Below are 25,121 nucleotides of genomic sequence, written 5' to 3' on the forward strand. Positions count from 1 at the left end.
GCAGAAACCACTGCTGACCAAGAAGATCACAAAGTCTCGTCGCACATCTGCCAACAAACATCTGGAGGATAATATTCTGAGGGCTGACGAGACAGAAGCTGAACTTTCTACGTTTCATCCAGAAACATCCCAGCAGCAGCAGCCAGGGTGGTGGTCGCGTGACGGTCTGGCTGCTCTGCAGGAACCAGCAGCTCCACCTCTGATTGGCTCAAAGTCTGGACTTAAACCAGGCCTGGCAGTGAAGCTGGACTTAGCTCCAGGTCGTTCATGATTTAAGAAGAGAGGCAGTTCGTTTTCACAGAGCTGTACCTGTTTGCTTCGTCCATTTCAGGCGCTTTTTATTTGCAACGCAATGAATATTAAAACACTTACAACCATGTGAGTGAACCCTAACATGGGCACACAATGCAAATCAGCAGGGAGGGACTGTAGCGAGTCATTGTTCTCTTCAGGTTCGCGTTCATCGTTGCTAAGCAGATTATACAACAGCAGCATTACAAATATGCAGATCAAACCTGTGAGACAGCGCTGCACACACACACCAGAGAAAGGTCAGAAACCCTGTGATGTGAGGAAGAACAGGCAGTATTGATTTCAGTATAAACTCCCTCGATGCTGCTACAGAGGACGCTGGCGGACTTTGAGTCTGTGCGTCTGAAGCTGCTGCGTGAACATAAATAAGAGACCGGCTTCACAGAGCTGTGTGCTGATCGGCACTAATGAGGGTGGAAACGATGGCGGAGGCTGAACTGATGGTCTAAAGATCAAACCAGCCCACGCAGAGAGCGCACCGAGGTACAAACAGCCTCTGAAAGCTGCACGAACACCAGCACGCACCACTCCAGCTCTCACCTCTGCTCCTTCATTACAAGCTTAAAAATGCATCTTTATTTGACATGAATATGAGCGGAGAATCGTGCATGCGCACGCAGCCTGCTGCATTACCAACAGTTTTACTTTGAACAGCAGGAGCACGTCGGGGAGTCGGGCTGAAATCCACAGAAGAAGAAGAGGCAGGAGGAGATGTGGTGGACTCCTTCCAAACTGCTGGTGTGAGGGCAGAAGGAGGTCGCACCAAACTCTGATTATGTCACTTTAACTGAGGGCCCCGAACGCTGAGGGGTGGTCGACACGTCTTCCTGAAGCCTCACTTCAGCTTCGTAGCTGTTGCCACGGTGGCAGTCGGACGTGACCATATCTAGATAACTTTGCAGCTAATGCTAGTTAGCAACTTCCCACAATTACCCACACAGCAGCCATGTTATTGGTCACATGATGTCATTAAAACGCTCCTTAAAGCTCCAACATCACAAACATGGTGCAGACGTCCAGTTCAGGTGACGCTAGCAGCAACAGCCACCTGTCAGTCAGAGAGGCCACGCCCCTAATAATGCAATCCAGTTTAAACAGGTCTCTGGCCTCAGTGTTGTAAATAATAACAATAATAATATTTTCATCCACATAAGATACAAACAGCTGGAAACGACAAAAACGGGATCAGAAAGTCTCTCCATGGACGATGCAGCGTCGCTAACACTCGGCAGCAGCCACAGTTCTGCTGAGCAAACACGTCACAGCTCACTCCTCACTTCAGCTCCGAGTCTCTGCGTGCAGCCGCTTTACCGGATGTTTTGTGCCTTCCATAGAAGAAGAAGTAGGTAAGTACCTCAGCCGGCCGCCCTCCACCTCCTCCGTCACCCGGAGGGAGGATGTCCGCGGCTCAGCTTCATCCAGCCACTTGGTGGCCACGAAGCTCACCAGCCTCAGAGGGAACTTGATGGACTTATTCAGCTGCTTCCTGCTGTTTCGGACGCTCACAAAGCAGAGGGTGTTGATGATCCCGTTGCTCATGGCGATGCACTCGATGACGTAGAAGGCCACCAGGGAGTTCTTGTCCGTGGAGATAAGGGTGGGGTAAAAGTCCCGCACCAGGGTGAAACCGTAATACGGCGCCCAGCACAGGATGTAGGCCACCAGGACCAGAATCAGCACCACCACGGTCCTCCTGCGCTTCTGCAGTCTCTTGCGGATCTGTACCGTCTGAAAACCTGGAACATTTTTAAACCACAGCTCTCTGGAGATGTGGGTGTAGCAGACGGCCATGACAGACACGGGGCCCACGAACTCCAGAGCGAAGACGAGGAGGAAGTAAGAGCGGTAGTAAACCTGGTGGTCCACGGGCCAGATCTGAGCGCAGAAGGTCTTATCGGGGCAACCGTCCACATGTGGGTACGTCGTCTCTGAGGCCATGTAGGCAGACGGGATGGAGATGAAGATGGGGACGAGCCAGATGGTCAGGATCACGCAGCACGCCGTCTGGTGCTTCATACGAGGCCTCAGCGGGTGCAGGATCGCCATGTACCTGCAGACACAGACGGGAAGCTGGCTCAGGTGGAGGAGGGCCGGCTTTCGCGCCCTTCACACGGACTGCTTCTAAAACACGGAAACCTTTTGGTTTCTGAAGCTTTGATAATATAAATTTTTAGTTACCGTATTTTTCGGACCATAAAGCACATTAAGCGAAACAAAACAGATGAGTCAAACTACTCCACTCATTCTTCTTTCTTCCTCCACTTCTGTACCATCGATTCATTAATGCTGTATTCTATCACAGCAGCTCTGTTCCCATGTTGTTGCAGTATATTAATGACTAACCTCGTATTGTGGATGGATTATCTCAGCCGTTCTCCTGACTGAAGTTTGGTCCGTTTACAGCATCCTACCATGCGACTGCATTTGTCTCTAACCACATTAAATCGGTTCGAGGTCAGTACGCACAACCAGGATTCATACATGAGGCGCTCCGCATTATTAGACGCACTGTCGATTTTTGAGAAAATAAAGGATTTTAAGTGCACCTTATAATTTACCTTTGACCACCAGGGGAGAGAGCGTGCTGAAAGGCGTACCTTTGCTCATGTGTGCCACAGACATGTATGGTTTGTTGTTATTAATATCTCCTTCATACCTTAATGAATCACTATAAACGAATACAAACATCAGTGGGATGATGAAATCAACATAACAAACAGAATATAGTCAACGCTTCCTAAATCAGCTGAATCATAATCATCTGATTTTTTAATGTTGTGATTTTTAATGAATCACAGTCTAAAGGTCCGGCTGTGAGTATCAGTACATCATCAGTTACATAGCAGCGCTGCATTAATCTAACATTGGTCTTACTTTGACCCAGAAGGACTGGCAGCTGGACGATGAGCCTGTCTCAGTCCAAACTGCCGGGCCCTATCAGGCCCTCTCAGGTCCTCTCAGGTCCTCTCAGGCCCTCTCAGGGCCTCTTGGGCCCTCTCGGGCCCTCTCAGGGCCTCGCAGGCCCCCTCAGGCCCTCTCAGGTCCTCTCAGGTCCTCTCAGGCCCTCTCAGACCAAACTGCCGGGTCCTCTCAGGCCCTCTCGGGCCCTCTCAGGTCCTCTCAGGCCCTCTCAGACCAAACTGCCGGGGCCCTCTCGGGCCCTCTCGGGCCCTCTCAGGGCCTCTCAGGTCCTCTCAGGTCCTCTCAGGCCCTCTCAGACCAAACTGCCGGGTCCTCTCAGGCCCTCTCGGGCCCTCTCAGGTCCTCTCAGGCCCTCTCAGACCAAACTGCCGGGGCCCTCTCGGGCCCTCTCGGGCCCTCTCAGACCAAACTGCCGGGTCCTCTCGGGCACTCTCAGGTCCTCTCAGGCCCTCTCAGGGCCTCTTGGGCCCTCTCGGGCCCTCTCGGGCCCTCTCAGGGCCTCTCAGGCCCCCTCAGGCCCTCTCAGGTCCTCTCAGGTCCTCTCAGGCCCTCTCAGACCAAACTGCCGGGTCCTCTCAGGCCCTCTCGGGCCCTCTCAGGTCCTCTCAGGCCCTCTCAGACCAAACTGCCGGGGCCCTCTCGGGTCCTCTCAGGCCCTCTCAGGTCCTCTCAGGTCCTCTCAGGCCCTCTCAGACCAAACTGCCGGGGCCCTCTCGGGTCCTCTCAGGCCCTCTCAGGTCCTCTCAGGCCCTCTCAGACCAAACTGCCGGGTCCTCTCGGGCCCTCTCGGGTCCTCTCAGGTCCTCTCAGACCAAACTGCCGGGTCCTCTCGGGCCCTCTCAGGTCCTCTCAGGTCCTCTCAGGCCCTCTCAGACCAAACTGCCAGGGCCCTCTCGGGCCCTATCAGGGCCTCTGATTTGGCTTTTTATCCTGTTCCCTTTGGAGGTTTTGCTCTTTTACAAAGTAAGACTGTTTTTGTGGTGGTTACGTACTGACGGCACCGTCTGGACACGGGACGTTTCAACCTGTGACTGTGAGGACACGTCAGAGATCTTTCTGCTGTTTTTCAGTGCTGTCATCGTCTTGTCTGTTATGAAGGCGGAGCTCCTTTTCCGCCTCTAAAATCTGTGGACACATTTCTTTCCTGGTATTTCTGCCTGAATGGATCGGATTGGTTGAATGGAGCTTTAGTTTTTCAGGATGTCCCCTCTCGGGGGTTCTGGTGTTTCTGTTGATGTAAGACTGTGTTTGCAGTTTCAGAGGAGCTGAGCTTTGATGTAAGCGAAGCAGCAGTCGTGTTGGTTGGATTTAATGGATTGTGTTGTTATCAGCTGCAGAAGTGTTTGTACCCTGAGTCGGTCTGACACGCTGCCAGATGTTTGGATGTGTTTGCTCTCAGGATAACGAGGAAAGTGGAACCACTTTGTTGTCCCCAGATACACAGAAGCTCTCTGGAAACACTAACAGCCGTCAGCCAGGCGTGATGAAGGACGCGTGGAGGACCGCCAGAGCGCGAGCTGCCCGGTTTCACTCAGAAACACGGGAGCTGCTTTTGTTGAAGCAGAATGTAAACCCCGTCTGTCAGCTGGTCCGCTCTGGAATGTGCTTGATGTGGAGCCACCGTCAGGACCCTGCACATCATCAGCGGCCTCGCTGCTGCCGCCACACGCTTCGACTCACACGCTTCGAGTGCTTATCTGGTTTCTTAGCGTGACTCAAACATCATTCATACTTTGGCTCAAGCACACCTGAGGTCACGTGACAGGAAGCATTAATGGAGAAAACCTCTGAAGATTGATCTGAGAGTACAAGGATCCCACCCCGGGGCGGGCTGATGGTCGTTTAAAAGAAGCAGCATTCCCACAGGGGTGTCAAAGTAAGGCCCAGGGCCCAGAATCGGACCGGCAAAACTCAAATATGGCCCAACTGGTCAGCTTAAGAAGATGTGGCAGTTTTTACAGATACTAATGAGTTCTCAGTAAATCAACAAAACCTTCATGTTTAATATTTAATGTGCAATGAGCTCCACTTAAGATCACAGTGGACTTCAGTAAACTTTACAGTAACTGTGCAGTAATTGAATTTGCAGCACTGTTACTGTAAATAAATGACAGGATATGACTGCATTTATACTACTGTAACATTGTATTGATTCTATATTTTTCCTGTAAATTTCCTCAGTATTACTGTAATGTTTGCCAGTCATGTTTTACAGTGTAGCCTCTCCTCTGACGTCTGATTGGATGAAGCATGATGCTCATGTTGGAGGTTTTGATCCCGTCAGAAGGACTCCAGACGCTCTGATCTTCATCAGCGAGTGATGTCGTACTGACCTCGTCCATCTTTCAGGCACAAAGTGAATATTTAAGATTTAAATGGATCACCTGTAAGGACGTCCATCCTGGTAGGATCCTGATGGTTGTTTCAGAGGACCAAACCATGAACATCAGCAATAATTACCAATCATTTCAAAGAGGAGTGGACTTTTCTGTTCCATACTTCTATTCTGTAATAAAACATCCTGGCCTTTACGGAGCCTCTCACTACCTTTTTAGCTCCTCCTACTCTCAGACCTCCCTCTGGGTAAGTCAGTTTTCCTCTGGTTGGGCAGCTTCTGGAAGCCCACTGAGGGGCAGCTCTAAGTGCTGACGCTGTGGCAGAGATTCAGCAATATTATAAACCGAACGGCCGTTACCCAGGATGTTCTCACACGGAACATTTACACGCCAAACCAACCGAAGCACAAACAGAGGCTCTGTGTTGTCTGCTTGTGTTCCCGGAGGTGAACTCACCTGTCCACGGCGATGGCCAGGAGAGCGTTTGTGGACACGTAGAGCGAGACGGTGCGCAGGTAGTTGGTGGAGGCACAGAGCAGCAGGCCGTGCTCCCACGACAGCTGCTTCACCACGTAGTAGTCTAGCAGGAAGGGACAGCAGATCGCTGCCACCAGCACGTCCGACACGGCTAGGTTGGCGATGAGCAGGTTGGTCAGGTTTCTGAGCTGCTTGTAGCGGGCGAGGCTGGTGATGAAGAGGCAGTTCCCCACGCCGCACACCAGCATGATGCCCACCAGCACCACGCCAATGACTATGGTGGCCACGAAGAAGGCCCGCCCCTGCGTGGTGTCCAGGATCTCGTCTGGGGAAATCCCGTAATCTGGGAAGACACCCACCAGCGCTGAGCTGCTGTTGGTCGAGGTGCACATTTTGGATCAGGTCAGCATGCTCGCACTGCTACGCCTGCAGGGACGGGACAACAAGGCAAGGGTTAACCTTTGAAATTTGGGAGGGGCCAAAGTTCACGTTTGAACCGATCAAAAACACCTTTCTATGACTGGTCGCTGTCGTGAAGCTCACCTCTGTTCTCAGGTCAGAGAAGCGAGGACCCTAACTAGAGGTTGTCATGGTTGCAGTAATAAAAAGGTTGACGGTTAGCGGTTGGCAGTGACTAAAAGTGGACCCACCAAAAGATGCAGTTCCTCTAACGGCCAGTTGAGGCTAATGCTAGTCCTCACAGACTCACAAACACAGAGCTTCTCACCGCAGGGGGCGCTCTCGAGTTCATCCAGACTGAACGGGGCAAACATTTTTGTCTTCTGTATATTTTTTAATAGGAGGGTTTGAGTCAGTGGCTATAGTTCAGAGGTAACATATTAACGATCTTTTGGAAACCACCATCGCGGCGACGCCCTGTCCTACATCATTAACCGACCAATCAGCACGCACTAGCAGAACGCTGGGGTTTTGTGGACAGCGTGAGAAAATTTACACAGACTAAAATAAAATGTTTTTGTCTAGGAACAGCGCCCCCTGCTGCACATGCAGCTGAATTATAGCAGGTTCCTGTACAGTGATATTAACAGGAAGTGGTTTGGGAGCATAAATGCATATAACAGAGCGCCCCCTTCAGGCCAGCCTGTGTTTCTAAAGCCATTACTGCCATGACCGCTGATGGCTTCTTTCCCTGCGTGTTTGCTGCAGATGGAGCGTGTCGTTGGCCGCTCGGGGTGAGGCTGGATGTTTGGTGTGCAGCAGTCGTCAGATTCGCCTGCAGGCTGGGGAATGTTGCATCTCAGCTCTGAAAACTCGACGCAGGAGCTTCTCACCAACCTGCCTCCTGATTGTTCTTTGTGCTGCAAGGAGCTGCTGCTCACATCATCGTTAACCCTTTAGCGCAGCACGCCGTGTCCTGTGGGGACGAGTCTTTCCTGCCGTTGTTGTTTTAAAATGTTTCACAGATTATTGATTCATATACTTTTAAACAGACTCGGGAGCTTACATCGCTGAGAAACAGACAGTTTAAAAAGCTTTCATGCAATATGTCATTATAAAAACACAACATTAAACTGCACTGCTTTAACATCTGCTTAATGTTTTAGTGCTCATAATAATTTCAGTATATATATATTTTTAAACAGATTTAATGTTTATTTTTAATAATAATAATAATATAATATTAATATAATATAATAATATAATTATTATTATTAAAAATAATAACGAATAGACCCCTGTGGAACCATTTGCATGTCCCAAAACTTTAGTTATAAACGTATTCATGACTACGGTCGCTTGCCTGCTGTGATGGTTGGAGACGGTGGAGTCGAGCTGAAGATGTTCAGACGTTCGGTGAGCAGGATGGACCTGAGTCCATCAGAGGGACAGCTCAGAGTCAGAGAGGTGGAGGTGGTCTGAGCATGTGCAGAGGGGGTGTGGATATACTGGACAAAGGATGAACAGACATGGGTTGTATTTTAGACTAAATATACTTCATTGTAAGACCAGCTTGTGAGTCTAAGTCATTTAAGTGTTGATTTACGATGGTGAGCTGAGAAAAGGCAACACTGTTTAGAAAAAGACTAAAAGGTGACATTTTAACAAACTCGCTGGCTAAGTGCTGCTCCCTGCTGGTGACAATGTGAGTTGTATTTTCCAGATGGTAATTACAAAAAGTAGCTTTAATGTTTAGGATCTGACTGGAGCATGATGATTATATGATAACATAATGATAATACCGAGAAATAATAATACAAAATATTTAAAAAGAGAAAAATTTATACGGAAAATTTTGTCTTAAAAATAAAGTGAATATATCAGCTGACACATGATCAATTTTTTCACGTTTCACATTTTGTTCACAAAAAAACATAATTTTAATAAAGCTGTGATACAAATGCAGTGAAGAAGAAATAAAAATAACAAATAAGTTCAGATCAATTCCTTGTTTTCCTGTCACTACTTGGTGCAGCACGATCAGATATTTCTGAGCATCTTTTAGCGACTGCTGCCTGTATAGCTGAGACCTCTCTGCCTCCACAGCAGATTAAAAATGAAGCATTAACCTTCCTCTGAGACTTTTGGCCCCTGATTTCAACCCCTGAACCTCATGTTAAGAAATCAAAGCTCAGCAGCAGAGACAGAAACACAGAAACACACAGAGAGTCTCTGATCCTACAGATTAAACTCACTGACAGCGTGTAAAGCAGATTTTAAAGCATAAAAACAGAATCAGAATAAAGTTTCAGAGGGTAACCCCCCCCCCCCCCCCCCATGTGACCCGAGGCTGGGTGTGAGTCCTGTTAACAATAAATCAGCTGATCTGAGAGAAATAAATAAAAGATGTGGAAGGATTTCATACAGACCTGAAAATGCTTCTCTTCCTCGCTCCGCTCTGCTGAATGAAAAGAAACGAGCGCGAGCAGCAGGCGCGCTCCCGACGAACAGCGACCGACCTCCACCCCCCCCCCCCTCCCCCCACCGCCTCTGACAGGGGAAGCCTGTTTGCTGCGTGTTATTACCCAGGATATGACCGGAGGACGTGTGTGTGTGTGTGTGTGTGTGTGTGTGTGTGTGTGTGATTTCTAATGCAACAATTACCTGTGAACCAAACATTAAATTATGTGAGAAAAATAAAATACTTACACATTTCCCACAAGTCCACCAACTACTGAGCTCTCAAGCTGTCACGTGACTTTGGGACAGGCCTCCTGTTTTATCTTTTTATTCAAGATCTGTTCACATGTACTTAGCAAGTACATACACATGAAATGCAAACTATTTACATGGCAACGCACAGCAGGACGTCCCGTACAACGAGCAGGTTCGTCCTTTATTCCACCTTAAATGTCCCGTATACTGACCTGCAGTGCCACGTCCTGACCAACAGATGGCACTCTTACAAATAGCTTTCGTCCAGTCACAGCGACGCCTGTCACGCACAGCAGATGTGAGGTGTTACGTGACTCGTAGAAATAAGGCGCTGTTTGGTCTGCGCAGCGTAATAACCCGGCGAACTTTAGCTCCTGATCTATTTGCTGAGTTTTTGTTTCAAAGGAAACGCTCGCGTGATTTCTGTACTGCATTTTTCTTTATTGCTTAAAACGAGGTATTAATAAGCTGAACACTAACCTTTTACAACAGTTTTATTATAACGTGAAGACGGTGCATATTTACACTCCGCCCAGCTGGCTGTGCATAGTGCTCGGGCACATCAGACTGTGTGTGCTTGATAGCTAAAAAGTTGCAACCTACTCTGGGACGAACATTTTTACTTTGAGGGCATGAAGACAGTTCATGTGTCTGTGTGCAGGTGGACGGCCGTGTCCATGCTGTCCGCGACCATTGCTTTTGGGGTTTTCTGCAGATCAAAAGGAGGAAAAATGCGCCCACTCCGAGCCCGACCCCGGCGACTCCATTATCAGCAGCCTCTGAAAACAAGGCCGTGAGCCGACAGTCAGCTGTGAAAGCATCACGCAGCATTCATCCACTGCTCCTAAACCCTCAGACGTCTCTGGTTTCTCTGCTTTGATGTTTCTGCGATGAAGCTGACGAGACCTGCAGGACCTCCGAGAGCAGCCTGGCAGCATTAGGCGCTTCCATAAACACACTGACGCACAGAAACACATCCATCATCCGTTTCCAGGGATTTTGCCGCGATGACGAAAACCAGACTGACTCCAGATCTGCTCCGAGGTCCACAAACTGCTGCTGGCTTTGTTTCTCAGCATCACGTCAGGCTGTAATCGCTCATACAGAGGCCCCAGCTAAACACCTGCACCACCAGAGCTTTTCACAGGAACCCGGACGACTGACTCCAGTGAATCCAAGATTTCAGTGTAAAACAAACACGCCCACCCACAGGAAACTCCCACCTGATGAGCTGCAGGGTCTCCGACTGACTGTTTCCTGTTTCATCCTCTGGTTTCCTGATATGATCTGCTGCTTTATCAACATCGATCATTAAAACTGAGTTTAACATGAGGCTCATCTGTGGCAGGACGATCTGTCGGTCCCGTCTGTGTCAGGCTGAGATTTCCTGTTTGGAGTTCATTTAACGGCACTTCTCCTCCTGTGAGTGCGGCCCACTTAGCTTCCTGCAGACCTGTGACTTTAGTTCACATAGTTCAGGTACTTCAGGGTCTTTCTCAGAGTGATGGCAAGGTGAACATGAGGTGGGGCCAGGTTTCACAATGAGCTCACCCGAAACTCTGGCTGATTGGGACCCACACCCAGTTTCACACCTCGGCTCATGTGATTAGAGGATCATCAGGGGTCCTTTTGTCCCTCTGTGGGGGGAAACTCCCACTAGGTTTATATCTGGGACTCTCCACCATTTGACCTTAGAACTGAAGAAGCTTCTCGGATGAAGGTGAAACGTCTTCAAGTAACTTAAGGAAGTCCAGACGCTTTTCTTTGCAAGCTCCTTTGACTGAACAAGAGGTGGTGTCAACATCAGCTTTACCTGCCCATCTACACATCTTATGAAGACTCTAGAGCGGCTCTTCCTCGACCTCCTCCGACCACAGGTACAACATGCCCAGGACCCACTACAGTTTGCATACAAGGCGGGTGTCGGAGTGGAGGATGCCATCCTGTACCTCCTACACAGAGCCCACTCACACCTGGATGGGGGAAAAGGCACGGTCAGGATCCTGTTTCTTGACTTTTCCAGTGCCTTTAATACCATCCGGCCCTGTATGCTTCAGGAAAAACTGAACAGGATGGAGGTGGACCCCTGCCTGGTCGCTTGGATCTCCGACTACCTCACCGACAGACCACAGTACGTCAGGCTGAAGGACATCACGTCTGACACTGTGGTCAGCAGCACAGGAGCACCACAGGGAACTGTGCTGTCCCCTCTTCTCTTCACCCTGTACACCTCTGACTTCTGCTACAACTCTGAATTATGCCACATTCAGAAGTTTGCAGATGACACGGCCATCATGGGGTGTATCTGGGATGATCAGGAAGAGGAGTACAGAAGTCTGGTGAGGAACTTTGTCGCATGGAGTCACACAAACCACCTGCAACTCAACACCTCAAAGACTAAGGAACTGGTTGTGGACTTCGGGAGGTCCAGAGAAGGTCCACTACCGGTTCAGATAGAGGGGGAGGAGGTGGAGGTGGTCAATTCAATTCAATTCAATTCAATTCAATTTTATTTATATAGCGCCAAATCACAACAAAAGTCGCCTCAAGGCGCTTCATAGATACAGAGAAAAACCCAACAATCATATGACCCCCTATGAGCAAGCACTTTGGCGACAGTGGGAAGGAAAAACTCCCTTTTAACAGGAAGAAACCTCCGGCAGAACCAGGCTCAGGGAGGGGCGGCCATCTGCTGCGACCGGTTGGGGTGAGAGAAGGAAGACAGGATAAAGACATGCTGTGGAAGAGAGACAGAGATTAATAACAGATATGATTCAATGCAGAGAGGTCTATTAATACATAGTGAGTGAGAAAGGTGACTGGAAAGGAAAAACTCAATGCATCATGGGAATCCCCCGGCAGCCTACATCTATTGCAGCATAACAAAGGGAGGATTCAGGGTCACCTGGTCCAGCCCTAACTATATGCTTTAGAAAAAAGGAAAGTTTTAAGCCTAATCTTAAAAGTAGAGATAGTGTCTGTCTCCCGAATCCAAACTGGAAGCTGGTTCCACAGAAGAGGGGCCTGAAAACTGAAGGCTCTCCCTCCCATTCTACTTTTAAATACTCTAGGAACAACAAGTAGGCCTGCAGAGCGAGAGCGGAGCGCTCTAATAGGGTGATATGGTACTACAAGGTCATTAAGATAAGATGGGGCCTGATTATTTAAGACCTTGTATGTGAGGAGCAGGATTTTGAATTCAATTCTGGATTTAACAGGAAGCCAATGAAGGGAAGCCAAAACAGGAGAAATATGCTCTCTCTTTCTAGTCCCTGTCAGGACTCTTGCTGCAGCATTTTGGATTAGCTGAAGGCTTTTCAGTGAGTTTTTTGGACATCCTGATAATAATGAATTACAGTAGTCCAGCCTGGAAGTAATAAATGCATGAACTAGTTTTTCAGCGTCACTCTGAGACAGGATATTTCTAATTTTAGAGATGTTGCGCAAATGGAAGAAAGCAGTCTTACATATTTGTTTAATATGTGCGTTGAAGGACATGTCCTGGTCAAAAATGACTCCAAGGTTCCTCACAGCGTTACTGGAGGCCAAGGTAATGCCATCCAGAGTAAGAATCTGGTTAGATACCATATTTCTAAGATTTTCAGGGCCGAGTACAATAACCTCAGTTTTATCTGAATTAAGAAGCAGAAAGTTAGCGGCCATCCAGGTCTTTATGTCTTTAAGACATTCCTGCAGTTTAACTAATTGGTGTGTGTTATCTGGCTTCATGGACAGATAGAGCTGGGTGTCATCTGCATAGCAGTGAAAATGTATGCTATGTCTTCTAATGATGCTGCCTAAGGGAAGCATGTATAATGTAAACAGAATTGGTCCTAGCACTGAACCCTGTGGAACTCCATAATTAACCTCAGTGTGTGAAGAGGACTCTCCATTTACATGCACGAATTGGAGTCTATTAGATAGATATGATACAAACCACTGCAGTGCAGTACCTGTAATACCTACAGCATGTTCTAATCGCTCTAATAGGATATTATGATCAACAGTATCGAACGCTGCACTGAGGTCTAGCAGGACAAGCACAGAGATGAGTCCACTGTCAGAGGCCATAAGAAGATCATTTGTAACCTTCACTAAAGCTGTTTCTGTGCTGTGCTGAGCTCTGAAACCTGGTCAACACGTACAAGTACCTCGGGCTGTGGGTGGACAATAAACTGGACTGGTCATGCAACACAGAGCACCTGTATAAAAAAGCCCAAAGCCGACTGTACTTCCTCAGGAGGCTGAGGTCTTTTAACATCTGCAGGAAGCTCCTGAGGATGTTTTACCAGTCGGTGGTTGCTGGAGTACTTTTCTATGCTGTGGTGTGCTGGGGGAGCAGCACAGCAAAGAAGGACTCATCCAGGCTGGAGAAACTGATCAGGAAGGCTGGCTCTGTGGTCGGCATGAAGCTGGACACTCTGGTGACAGTGGCAGAGAAAAGGACATTAAAGAAACTGCTGGACATTATGAACAATGCTGGGCATCCTCTGCACACGGCCATTAACAATCAGAAGAGTCTGTTCAGTGACAGGTTGCTTCTCCCAAAGACAAGAACTAACAGACTTAAAAACTCCTTTGTCCCACACGCCATCAGACTGTTTAACTCCTCTCTGGAGGGGAGAGGGAGGGGAAACAGGAGGACAAAGGAGGGGGGAACAACTAAGCTGTAGTGCCTCTTCACCTCACTGTGCAATACCTTTTGTAAATAGTCAACAGTGCAATAGACCTCAATACTTGAAATGTGCAATTCACTTGTATTTTTATTTTTTATTCCTATTTATTCTATTTATCCCCTTCGTATATTTTATTTATATTGTCTCTGTATTTATATATATGTGTGTGTAATATTCTGTAACTCTGTAACTTCTGTCGGTGCTGTGCTTTTTTGGAAATCGAATTTCCCAGAGGAACCCACCCGAGGGATTAATAAAGTTCTATCTATCTATCTACACCCCAGCCTTCACCTGTGGCAGCGGCTCAAGCGTCTGATGTGGCTGTAGGAGCGATCGTGGCTCAAGAGTTGGGACTTCGCCTTGTAATCAGAAGGTTGCCGGTTCGATCCCCGGCTTTGACAGTCTCGGTCGTTGTGTCCTTGGACAAGACACTTCACCCGTTGCCTACTGGTGGTGGTCAGAGGTGGCGCCACTCTGTCAGTATGGGCTGAAATTGTGGTCATAAACATTTTGTACTATCAGGATTTGTATGCGTTAAAAAATTTGTGTGTGGCCAAAAAACTACATGAGAAACTCTGCACTCCAGTTTTAAGTTACAAGTACGAATTTTGACCCTATTTTTCTTCCTTTCATCTGATTGGTCAATGTCATGTCAATCACAAATTTAACTATCCAATCAGAGAACAGATGGGTTTGGCTGTCGGAGGGGCGCTTTTTTGAACTCCTTGAAGGGTTTGAAGCTGGAGGAACGTAGACCTGTGACACAAAAATCACCAAACTCGGACGACCTCAGACTGTTTTCCTTCGTGGTGATGAAGGAAAACGCTGGGTTGGCATGTAAAAGGGCATTTATTCCCTTCAAGGACCTGCAGTTCAAAAAAAGCGCCCCTCGACAGCCAAACCCATCTGTTCTCTGATTGGATTGTTACATTTGTGATTGACATGACATTGACCAATCAGATGAAAGGAAGAAAAATAGGGTCAAAAATCCGTACTTGTAACTTGAAACTTGAGTTTCTCACAGATTTTTTGGCCACACACAAATTCTTTTTACACATACAAATCCTGATTTACAAGTACAAAATATTTATGACCACAATTTGAGCCCATATGTCAGTGCGCCTCAGGGTGGCTGTGGCTACAATGCAGCTGCCATCACCAGTGTGTGAATGTGTGCGTGACTGAATGTGTAAAGTGCTTTGGGGTCCTTAGGGACTAAGTAAGGCGCTATACAAATACAGACCATTTGCCACTTGGTTTCTGCAGACAACATTAAAGTGTCACCTGCTTCCCGACTGACCATCACGTTCCTTTCTGATGGAGTTGTGCGCATGTTTACATTTGTGCAGACAGAAATCAAAATTACACAACGACACAATTACAGGTTTGTCTGTCCTTAATCTGAAATATGCACATGTATACATATATGAGCCTCTGAGTGTGTATAACACTTTCACATGATGATGATGATGATTTAGAACTTCTATGATATTTTGGCGTCTGCAAAATGCACAGACTGTAAGATAAGATCCTGTTTCCAGGATTCTTAATGGACGATTATCCTGTGACTTGTCATTGGCCAATGAGCATCCGGTTTCACAGTTAGACCCGCCCCTCCTCGTCCAAGCTCCATTTTTGCAACCAGCACAGCAACGGCGGGCACGTTTACCTCGAGGCTTCAAATCTGGATTCATTAAAAAAAAGAGACGTCAAGGCAGCTACGTCCATCTTTGTCTCCGTCTCCACCACCAGGGGGCAGACACAAGTACAGCCCGGGCCCAGTTTAATTGTGGCTGATATCCCATCAACAGCACATGCTGCTGATGTTTTTACAGCGAGTGCTTCTTTACACCCATCTGATGGCTTCGGTTCATTTTGGGCACTCACATTACTTCAAACGCAGGCACAGTGTGTACTTTGAAACATTTATTGTTTGTGTTTTAAAAAGCAGAGGCCTCGCACACTCTCCTGCCTCCTCTGCTGGTTATTTATTAATGTGACTGTCATATTTATCAGCGTACAGTGAATAAAGATCATTTGCATGCGTTTTCCATCCAGGATGAAAGATTTCCTCGTGCGTGTCTCAGCGTGGCTGCTCTCCGGTCGCTTCTGTTGATGCACTCAAACATTTTGATTCATTTTCCTGCAGCTGCCAGAGGCAGATAAATTGAAGCAGCAGGGGGGTGGAAACTCTCCACAGGCGGAGGAATGAACTCTGAATGAAACAAAACCTGAGGTGGCCTTCCATCTTCTGGTCGAGGGTGTGATTCAGTCGGAGGTTTAACGCTCGGCCTCACTGGAGTGTTTATGTCTGTTTTAAGCTCCTAAAGTCACAAAAACCTGAAAACTTTTTAATCTAAACTTAAGACCCACAAGCTTCTTCCTCCAAATGTCAGCTGCATCTTCAGCTCTTCACATCGATGTGTCAGATATGGACGAAGCTTCGGGGCCTGAAAAGTCAACCTGCACTTTTTATGCTGGCCACCAGAGGGCAGTAACGTGGTTGCAAAGCCTATTTGCTGTTTCCTGATGAGTTTTTGAGCTCAGTCTTTAGTTTTGGCTCAAATTTAAATCTATGATGATTCTTAGTCAGAAATGTTCTTCAGGCGTCACACCGGCTTCCTAAACACAGAGACGACCACGGCAAAAATGCTCGCTGTTGCCAAAACTGACATCACAGCTGCACAGGTACATCTCACCCAGTCTAAGCCACAGCTGTACCGCCGCGTCAGGCACTCAGAGGGAGGAGCTTAAACAGAGGAAGTTGGCAGAACGATGTCCCGACGGCTGCACGACTTCCTGTGACGAGCACTCGTTCTCTGCTCACCTGTTTTCACAGGTTAGAGCACCAGAGCAGCATGACATCACATTTGTCTTCCCTCCCCCGCTAACCTGTTGCGTCAGAGGCTTTTACAGCGTCTGCAGTTCCTCTGATGGCCACTTGAGGCTCCAAACTTGAGTCAGTCCACTTGTGATGATGTTTCAGTTCCAGGCGTCGAGGTTTCACTTTTACAAGCCAGTGTGTGACTATTTGGTCAAGGTTGCTACCTCCATCTTTTATATACAGGCTGTGCTTCCTACAGGCCCTCATACAAACGCTCCACGTGTCGCTGTTCTTCAGACGGCCTGCACCGTGAGACCAAACAATAAAATACCAAAAGTCGATCCCACCCCGTCACGGCTGACTTACAGCTCCACAATCCCATAAACCCCTGCAGGCATCTCTGAGGAAATTAACAGCCGACATCACAGAAAGCACTGATGTGCCGACGGCGATCAATAACCCTTCTCTGTTTAGCGACACGACAGACAGGTGGAGGCAGGAAAACGACTGGAAAAGAATCTACAACAACGCCGCACATGTTTAAATCACTTTTAATAAAAAAATCACAACGTTGACAGAAACAAGAGGAAGAAGTTCTACTTTAAAACCCAGAAGAATCCTGTTCTGCTCATCTTAAGGGGTCGGGTCTCGTCAGCTTCGTCGCAGAAACAGGTTATCCTAAGGTAAAGCTTTGAACAGCAGCTGGCAAGGCCCGATGACCATATAAGGACAAGAGCTCTGTGACATCATACAGACCCAAGCGTAGAAAAAAACCCTGTAGTTTGAGCCAATCCTCCGTTCTGACACCTGTGCAGTTATAACGCATCTGCACGTTTAACCAGCCGGCGGATGGTGACACAGGTGGCTGAAGCGTCACCTGACCTGAGCGTGTTTGTACTGTTGGAGCCTTTGGAATGACATCATCTGACCAATAATACGGCTGCTGTGAGGTTACTGTACTAACAGAGGCGGAGCTTCACGTTTGGTGAAACTCTTGGATTTTAATTGGATGTTGTTGATGATCAACTACAACTCGGCTACGACAGAAATAAAACCCGAGGCTTTGCTTTAACAAGGTTTTCATATCCTGAAGACCCGAGACGAGCCGCCGGCGCCGCCGGCGTGAGCCAACCTGTCGGCATGACGACACGAAGCTTTGATCAATAATGTAAAAGCAGCCTGAGGTGAAACGCGGCGAAAACACACAGGCTTGAGTCGTCTCAGCGCTCACGTCTAAAACCACACAGGCTCAAACGCCGACTGGCAACCACGGCAACCGCCGGTCGCTAAGGAGAAGAGTGCTCTCTAAACCCTCGTCAGATGACACCGTGACCTCTGAGACCTGAGGGGGTCAGAGTAAAAATCTGAGGCACGTTTATGAAAAATGATTTTATTTTACAAAATCAGAAGCAGCTCCGTGGCGTTCCTCTTAGAAAATATACTTAAAAAAACAAAAACAAACAGACGCCATTAGGCTCCGCACACCGCCAGACGACAGAAATCCCCCAAACCGCCAGCCCCGCCCCCCCTCAGTCTCTGTGTCCCGTCTCTGATTGGACGAGGCGACTACTTCTTGGCGTAGGTGATCTTCATGGCGCAGGTCGCCGTGATCCGGAAGCCCTGCAGCGCGTCCTTGGCCACGCCCGCCTGAGTGTCGCTTTCAAACTCCACGAAGGCGATGTCGTGTTTCCCGGGCACGAGTCGCACTTCTTTGAAACCCGGAAACCTGCAGGCGAAAAACAAACGTTCAAACATCAGGAGGCTGAGCACGTTCAGATCTCTGACGTATGGAAACTCTGCTGGATGTGACCACAAACGTTTGAAATATGGACTTAATAAATACAATGTTACAACTTTAAACCTTTGATGTTTTCAGCTGAGCATAAATGATCAGATTTGTAAATCACTGCATTTAGCTTTTGTTCACATTTGTTTGAAGTCTTAAATCAGGCAGCTTGGCAGCCTCGTGGATGGAGCTGTGTGGGTGGAGCAGCAGGTGTGTGGGTGGAGCAGCAGGTGTGTGGGTGGAGCAGCAGGTGTGTGGAGCAGCAGGTGTGTGTGTGGAGCAGCAGGTGTGTGGGTGGAGCAGCAGGTGTGTGGGTGGAGCAGCAGGTGTGTTTGGAGCAGCAGGTGTGTGGGTGGAGCAGCAGGTGTGCGTGTGGAGCAGCAGGTGTGCGTGTGGAGCAGCAGGTGTGTTTGGAGCAGCAGGTGTGTGTGTGTGGCAGGACCACAGTGAGCTGTGCAGCACTCACTGGTTGAAGAGCATGGACAGCATCATCTCGTTGGTCTCCTCGGGGAGGTTATTGAGGAACAGGATGTAGTTCGGAGGGTTGTCTGGAACCTGCGAAGAGAACGAGAGCCGTATCAGCGCCTGGTCGCAGCACGCCGTTAACAGCGAGTCACTCATAACTCTGACGTATCCCACGGGTGAGCCAGAGACGGGAAACAGGAGGAGACCCGGGCCAGCGTGGGATTTATGTTCACTGCTTTCACTTTTCTATAAATTTTAACAGAAATTTTTAATTTTCTAAAAGTTATCGAGTTATTTTCCTGCTGTTAAAGCAGCAGCCGTTAGATTGCAACACACTGCTGTGGCCAGCAGGTGGCGTCGATCCACTGTTTGCAGCCACGTTAAAACAATGACAACAGAACGCAGGCTGTAGGCGGTGGGGATCAAACCACCGACGGCCCACAGCCTCCCACTGAGCCACGGCAAACCCAGAGGGCGCCATCACTCAACTTTGTTTCCTTATCAGGAAAAGGAGGTTTTTTCCGGCTCCTGTGGAATAACAGGACAGGCAAAGGCATGACAACGCTCAGGTAAAACTTACCTGCACCGCAGGTGTGAGCGCAGGAGGGGCCAATCCCTGCAAACAAGAAAGAAGACAGAGGCGTTAAACACGTTCAAAGGTTTCATCTCCAGAGGAATGGCGAACAGAGCAGAGTCAGAAATGAATACAGCGCCGGGAAAACCGGGAACAGCGAGAGGAGAAGTGAGCGCCGAGTGGTTCACAGACTTAGTTAAACGACAGAATAAAGGAGCAGAGCGCAGCAGCCATCCTGGTTTAAGGCTCATTTACGTCCGCCGCCCGGCCCCGCTGCTGCCATTTCCTGTCGGAAACCCTGTTAGAGCGGCTGATGAAGAGGAGTCTGGCTGCTTCCACCTGCAGCGGCTGCCGATTTAGCCTGAAATGAGGCGGCTGATTTATATTCACAGTCCAATAAAGATGACTACGAAGCAGCAGCTGGAGCGCTGCGACGGTCTCACGTAAAGACACGAAGTGCAGCTTCAACATCATCGCAGATGCTGGGAGACAGCTGCAGGAGCGCGAGCACGCATCCACTACAGCCCGGCCCCCCGTGACCAGCCCGGCCCACCGCGACCAGCCCGGCCCAAACGAGCACTAATTTATTTACAAATACATTCACATGTGATCATACCCGGTATTACATGAAGGGTTTCTGTACACAGGCCCCGCCCACACACCCTCCTTCATGGTCCTCTCATTGTGGGAGGGCGACGCCATGTCTAACCATAAACAGCTACCCGTTAACGTTGGCCGGGTTGCCACATAACGATGACTAAAACGTTAAACGCACTTTTTCAAAATCTTTAAAAAAAATAAATCAATCTTTGAAAAACGTCAAACGTAAAAAGAAACGGCGCCCCCGGTGGTAAAGGAGGGAACCGTCGCTCTGATCCACCAGACGAGAGATTTCTGCCATCGCTGGAAATGTCTTCCAACACAAACCGACTGACCAATCACAGCAGCCGTGGGCGAACAGCTCACTTGGGCTGTCAGGGGAAATCGCTGTTTTTGTGAATGGAGTCTAGTGAACAGTAACTTCCTGTCTCACAGCAGGAACGAGGTGAAATGTACAGGTTTGATGAAGCAGTGAGGGGAGACATTTTATTGGCTCGCTCACCGCCGCCGGTTTCTTTGTGGCGTTAGCCGCCAGCTCCTGAGCCTTCTTCTTCTCCTTCTTCTTCTTCTCCTTGTCGCCATATGATCCTTTGACCTTGGCGATGACCTCAGAGTCGGTCTTGGCGTACTGTATCCTCTGGAAAAAAACAAAAGGGTTAAAGGCGCAGCTGCTCAGAGGGAGGAAGTCAGCGATGACCACGACGAAGGTGGCATTCCAGCCTACCATGGGCTTGTTGTAGAAGGGGAAGCCCTGCAGCTGCCTCAGGGCATTGGTGGCGGCGGCGAGCTCTTTGAAGATGACGAAGGCCTGTCCCCTCATCTTCATCGTCTTCATGGCCACGATGTCGATGACCTGCCCGAACTGGGAGAAGAGTGCGTAGAGCGAGCGCTTCAGCTCTGCGGGAGGAAGATGAGACGAGTTCAAACACCCTCACAAACATCTCGACGTTCATCCCGGAGTCTTTTTATTTTTTTTATTATAAGGAGGGTCAAAGGTCACAGGCAGCTGGTACTCCATCCTTGGTGATTATCAGTTAATTAAACTTTAAAGTCTTAAAGAAATGATTCATGGATGAAGCTTCAAGAGAAGAATCAGTTCGAGCTGCATTCACATCAGAAATAACTCAGAGGAAGATTATTACTGCGAAATCTAAACGTCTGTATCAGTAAAACTTTAACTGTGGAACATTTGTTTGATTTATTTATCTTAAAAATGACTGAACTGAGAAAGTAGGGCTCGGAGTCTGGAGCCACATCTGAGCAAGAACTTTATAAAGTTTACATGATTCCAACGTGTTGCTAATCAGAAGATTTCATTCTTAATTATCAGTACGGCCACTTCTGAACCAAATAAAAAAGAAATAAGAAGAAAACTGAAAAATGAGGAATTCATTTGACAGTTTTTGTCAAAACCTTTATGATTAAAACATGTTTTGGAACAAAGTTCAGAGTGAAGCCTGCAGAAAAAAAGGCTCCTCGTTTCCTGTAAGAAATTCAGCAGTACATACATAATGTTTGTTTTTGTTATTCCTGCGATTGTTCTATTTCTCTGCACTCAAATAGCGTGCACACACACACACACACACACACACACACACACACACACACACACACACACACACACACACGTTTACTGAACTGTAGTATGGATGTGTTGAGATGCGTTTACGGTCATTTTATGTGATGTGGACTTTTCTCTCTGAATGCCACAGAGACGATGACTTATCCCGACCCCGGCACTACAAAGCTACTACTAAGGTATTCTCCCTGATTTCCCCTGATGGGGACGCTGCTGGCAGCATCTGACCAATCACAGTTACTGATAAGTGTACTGGCAGCAGATAAGATGGCATTTCAATGAAAGGTGAAACTACACATAATAAAGACTGAAAGTAGAAAAGAGTGACGATATTGTTAAAGTTTAATAAATAGAAAGAAGGACTTTGAGGCAGTCTAAAAGAATCAAGGGTTAGCTGTAAAGATGTGATTATAAAGGCAAAGTGGGCCGTAGCTACTCTGTCCTGTCTAACAACATCCACTGTTTTAAAAAGGCCCAAAACATCATAACAGACACCTCACATCCTGGCCACTCCCTGTTTGAACTGTTGCCCTCAGGCAGACGGTACAGGGCAATCAGCGCAAGGACTAATAGACTCAAACACAGCTGTTATCCAACTGCAATAACACATCTGAATACTACAAAAAAATGTCCATCACGCCACTCTTGTGTTAATCTATGCACGGTCTGAAGCATGTGTGTGGGAATGTATGTGAATGTTTTACTGTTATATCTTATCAGTATTTTAAGTATTCTATCTTATTTATTGAATTTTATTGTTTTATTTATATTTTGATATTGCTAGGGATGATGCAATGATCGGGGACCATTCTTAATTTCGTTGTTCTTGTGACAATGACAATAAAGTTTCTGATTCTGATTCTAAGCCCCTGAGGCAACTGTTGCTGAAACTGTTGGAAAGAAAGCCGGTAAAACGCCGACTGTGTGAGCTAACAGTTAAATCAATACCACAGCTCTCTCATTAAAACACGGAGCAGTCTGATGGATTATAATCAGTGTTTCATTAAGTTAATGCTTAGTTTTTATTCTTCCAGCCTTTGCGGTGTTTGATGTGTCTGATTGTTAAAATTAGATAATAATCAGCATTGTGATCGTCAGCACAGCAGTTTTAATGCCGATTCCAGCAGAAACTCGCTGCTGTTAGCCATGCAGAGGAACAGCACCCACCTTCCTTCTTGATTTTATCGTTGATGTTGTTGATGTAGATGGTGTGGTTCGGTCTGATGTCCATGGTGGAGTCTGAGGAGACAACAGGAGAGCAGCTTCAGCTTCTTCAGTGTTCAACTCCACCTTTAAACCTCGTTTACCCGTTTAATACTTGCTAATGTCTCGGTAAACTCACACAACCAGAGCAGCAACAAATCGTTTACGTTACACTTTAAAACTCGCTGTTTGAGGAGATCTGGCTAAATCAAAAGCTTCAGCTTGAATTCATTCAAAGCTTCCCAGAAACCTCTCTCACTCGGCTAATGTTAGCATGTGTTAGCTTAGCCCAGCTAGCCTTTAAACTAAATGTTTTTTTCTGGCGTCGCTTGAACGTCAAAAGTCGCCTCTACAGATTTAACCTCCGCCCAGCAGCTCCTCCGTTTAACCGCGGTCAGAGGAGCCTCGGATAAACGTTTTTAACATAAATATAGAGCTCACCTCCTCTGGGCTCACACCGCTCATGTAGTTTCCGGAAACACTTCGCTGTGGCGCCGGCTGAAGCTTTCACGACCTCTGCCCTCCGCCGCCACCAGCAGGCCAGGAGGAGAACTGCAGCTACCTGTGAGCTTATTACAACTCATTAAATCTAAACTATAATCGGAATCAGAATACTTTATTAATCCCCAAGTAAATTATGTGGGTCACAGTTGCTCCAAGACAGTAACAGTAAATGTATTTAAATAATACAACATGTTACAGAGTTTACAAATTTAAGAAATAGCACTAATATGTGTTGTTCAGTGGTGTTTTTGGTAATCTCAGTCTCTCACTGAATGTGCTCCTGTGACTGGCCAACATGTCATGGAGTAGGTGGGAGGTGTTATCCAGCATTGTCTTTATCTTAAACAATCTCTGCCTCTCAGACACCACCCTAAGGGAGTCCAGCTCCATCCCCACAACATTAATGGCCTTGTTGATCAGTTTATTGAGTCTGTTGGCATCAGTGACCCTCAGCAGTGACCTGGCTGTCAGTGACAGCAAAAGCTCAGACATGCAAGTGCTCACTGAAATAAAATGTTAGAAACTAAAAAACAAAACAAAACAGCCCTTAGAGGTTTCTGCACTGGCCAAACTATTCCATCTTCCAATACAGTACTTATTTTCAGTTAGATAAAAAAAAAAACAATGCTAAAAAAAAAAATCTGAAGTTTTCTTAATTTTGCATTTTTCAAACTTTTTTTTAACTTGTTTTCATGATTTTTCGCCAGTCTTCATCTGTTTAGGTAAATATATGTGTGATTAATTTCAGTCACTTAAAAACCTGTCAGCTATTATTATTATTAATCATTAATCATATTATTAATTTTGCTTTCTGTATACTTATTTTTTCATATAAAACCTCAAATGTGTGTTTTTGTTTACCCCCAGTTATTAAAAGATGTACATTAAAATCTCTCGCGTCCTGTATTTCTTCATACAGATCATTTCCCGTCCTTCCGGAGGTGTGTCCCCTCCTGGCTTCCATACTTCCCGATGTTTTTACCACCTGATGCCGGCTAGCAGGCTAGCAGCTAGCAGCGACCGCAGGTCTGAGGCAGCGGGACAGCGACTCGGTGTCAGCGGACTCTGATAGCATCCACTCGCTCCCGAGACCCCCTCCCCCCCACCCGGTCTCCATCTGTGCCCTTTGGACCATTCTCCGCACTCCGCTTTTATCTGTACGACTTTTGCCCCGTTTATCCGCTCGCCTGTTAGCGGCCATAAAGCGGCTCCTCTCCGCGGAGCGGCGGACAGCAGCGGGATGAGCCATGGCGTCGGTCCGGGTGGCTGTGCGGGTCCGGCCCATGAACAGGCGGTGAGTGACTTTAAGCTTATCACGGCTCATGTTCACGATTTAAAGGCTGGCTGACGTCATCGCCTCAGCCGTGTGTACCTGAGAGCCTGCGCGGGCTCACCTGGAGGAGTCTGCAGGGATGAGGCCCCAGGTTCACCCTACAGCACAGCCGTCTCTGAAGTCAGGGTTAAAATGTGGGCTGGTTTCATTTGATTGTGTTTTATTCCCGTCTGAGTATCAGGAGGTTTTTGATGTTTGAGTCTCAGTTTGGTTTATTACGATCACTGAAGCCTCCTCAGGATGTCAGTCTTTGTCTTTGTTTGTTGTCCCAGCTGGTTTTATTCTCATTTGGTGGACATGATAACCTTGATCCTGACTCTTTGTGTTATTAGTCAGAGTTATTCTGATTGTAGGGGTTATGGGCAGACCCTCCTGCAGGTTTGTGCTGACAGGTTTGATCAAACAGAGGTTTCCTC

The 25,121-nt window shown here is 47.5% G+C and overlaps 3 protein-coding genes across 8 annotated transcripts in view; 1 reads left to right on the forward strand and 2 right to left on the reverse strand.

Moving 5' to 3' along the window:
• Positions 1–269: 269 nt before the first annotated feature.
• On the reverse strand, positions 270–6,439 carry prokr1a (prokineticin receptor 1a). The gene is made up of 2 exons (XM_086297193.1): positions 6,027–6,439; positions 270–2,362 (listed from the first exon to the last, which is right to left on the reverse strand). Exons 1-2 carry the CDS (start codon positions 6,437–6,439, stop codon positions 1,591–1,593), a joined length of 1,185 nt encoding a protein of 394 aa, XP_086153319.1. The 3' UTR covers positions 270–1,590.
• A 10,757-nt stretch (positions 6,440–17,196) lies between these two features.
• Positions 17,197–24,428, reverse strand: snrpb2 (small nuclear ribonucleoprotein polypeptide B2). Of its 2 annotated transcripts, none has more exons than XM_086297218.1 (7): positions 23,310–24,428; positions 22,833–22,904; positions 20,811–20,983; positions 20,589–20,723; positions 19,493–19,528; positions 18,914–19,002; positions 17,197–18,387 (listed from the first exon to the last, which is right to left on the reverse strand). In XM_086297218.1, exons 2-7 carry the CDS (start codon positions 22,894–22,896, stop codon positions 18,228–18,230), a joined length of 657 nt encoding a protein of 218 aa, XP_086153344.1. In that variant the 5' UTR covers positions 22,897–22,904; positions 23,310–24,428; the 3' UTR covers positions 17,197–18,227. The 2 variants fall into 2 exon arrangements, with proteins under 2 accessions (XP_086153344.1, XP_086153345.1); XM_086297219.1 differs by lacking the exon at positions 23,310–24,428 and adding an exon at positions 23,008–23,270.
• The window catches only part of kif16ba (kinesin family member 16Ba), a 21,919-nt gene continuing 19,148 nt past the window's right edge, over positions 22,351–25,121 (forward strand). For 3 of the 5 annotated variants that reach the window (XM_086297112.1, XM_086297113.1, XM_086297116.1), the window contains exons 1-2: positions 22,356–23,432; positions 24,292–24,666. In XM_086297112.1, coding sequence (XP_086153238.1) covers positions 24,620–24,666 — 47 coding nt within the window. In that variant the 5' untranslated portion in view covers positions 22,356–23,432; positions 24,292–24,619. Of the gene's footprint in view, positions 23,433–24,291; positions 24,667–25,121 lie in introns of all 5 variants that reach the window. The other 2 variants (XM_086297115.1, XM_086297111.1) reach the window with 1 other exon arrangement.

The sequence above is a fragment of the Aulonocara sp. 'chitande type north' Nkhata Bay genome, linkage group LG6, assembly GCF_057382095.1.
Source record: "Aulonocara sp. 'chitande type north' Nkhata Bay isolate Kocher_YH1m ecotype deep benthic linkage group LG6, A_spYH_male_GT1.1, whole genome shotgun sequence".
NCBI classification, from domain to species: Eukaryota; Metazoa; Chordata; class Actinopteri; order Cichliformes; family Cichlidae; genus Aulonocara; species Aulonocara sp. 'chitande type north' Nkhata Bay.

Coding starts and splice junctions, on each gene's coding strand:
- prokr1a (XM_086297193.1), bottom strand. CDS start 6,439: ATGTGCACCTCGACCAACAGCAGCTCAGCGCTGGTGGGTGTCTTCCCA. Junction 2,363..6,026: donor CTGGCCATCGCCGTGGACAG/GTGAGTTCACCT, acceptor CTGTGTCTGCAG/GTACATGGCGATCCTGCACC.
- snrpb2 (XM_086297218.1), bottom strand. CDS start 22,896: ATGGACATCAGACCGAACCACACCATCTACATCAACAACATCAACGAT. Junction 20,724..20,810: donor CCTTCTACAACAAGCCCATG/GTAGGCTGGAAT, acceptor GTTTTTTTCCAG/AGGATACAGTACGCCAAGAC. Junction 19,529..20,588: donor CCACAAAGAAACCGGCGGCG/GTGAGCGAGCCA, acceptor TCTTGTTTGCAG/GGATTGGCCCCTCCTGCGCT.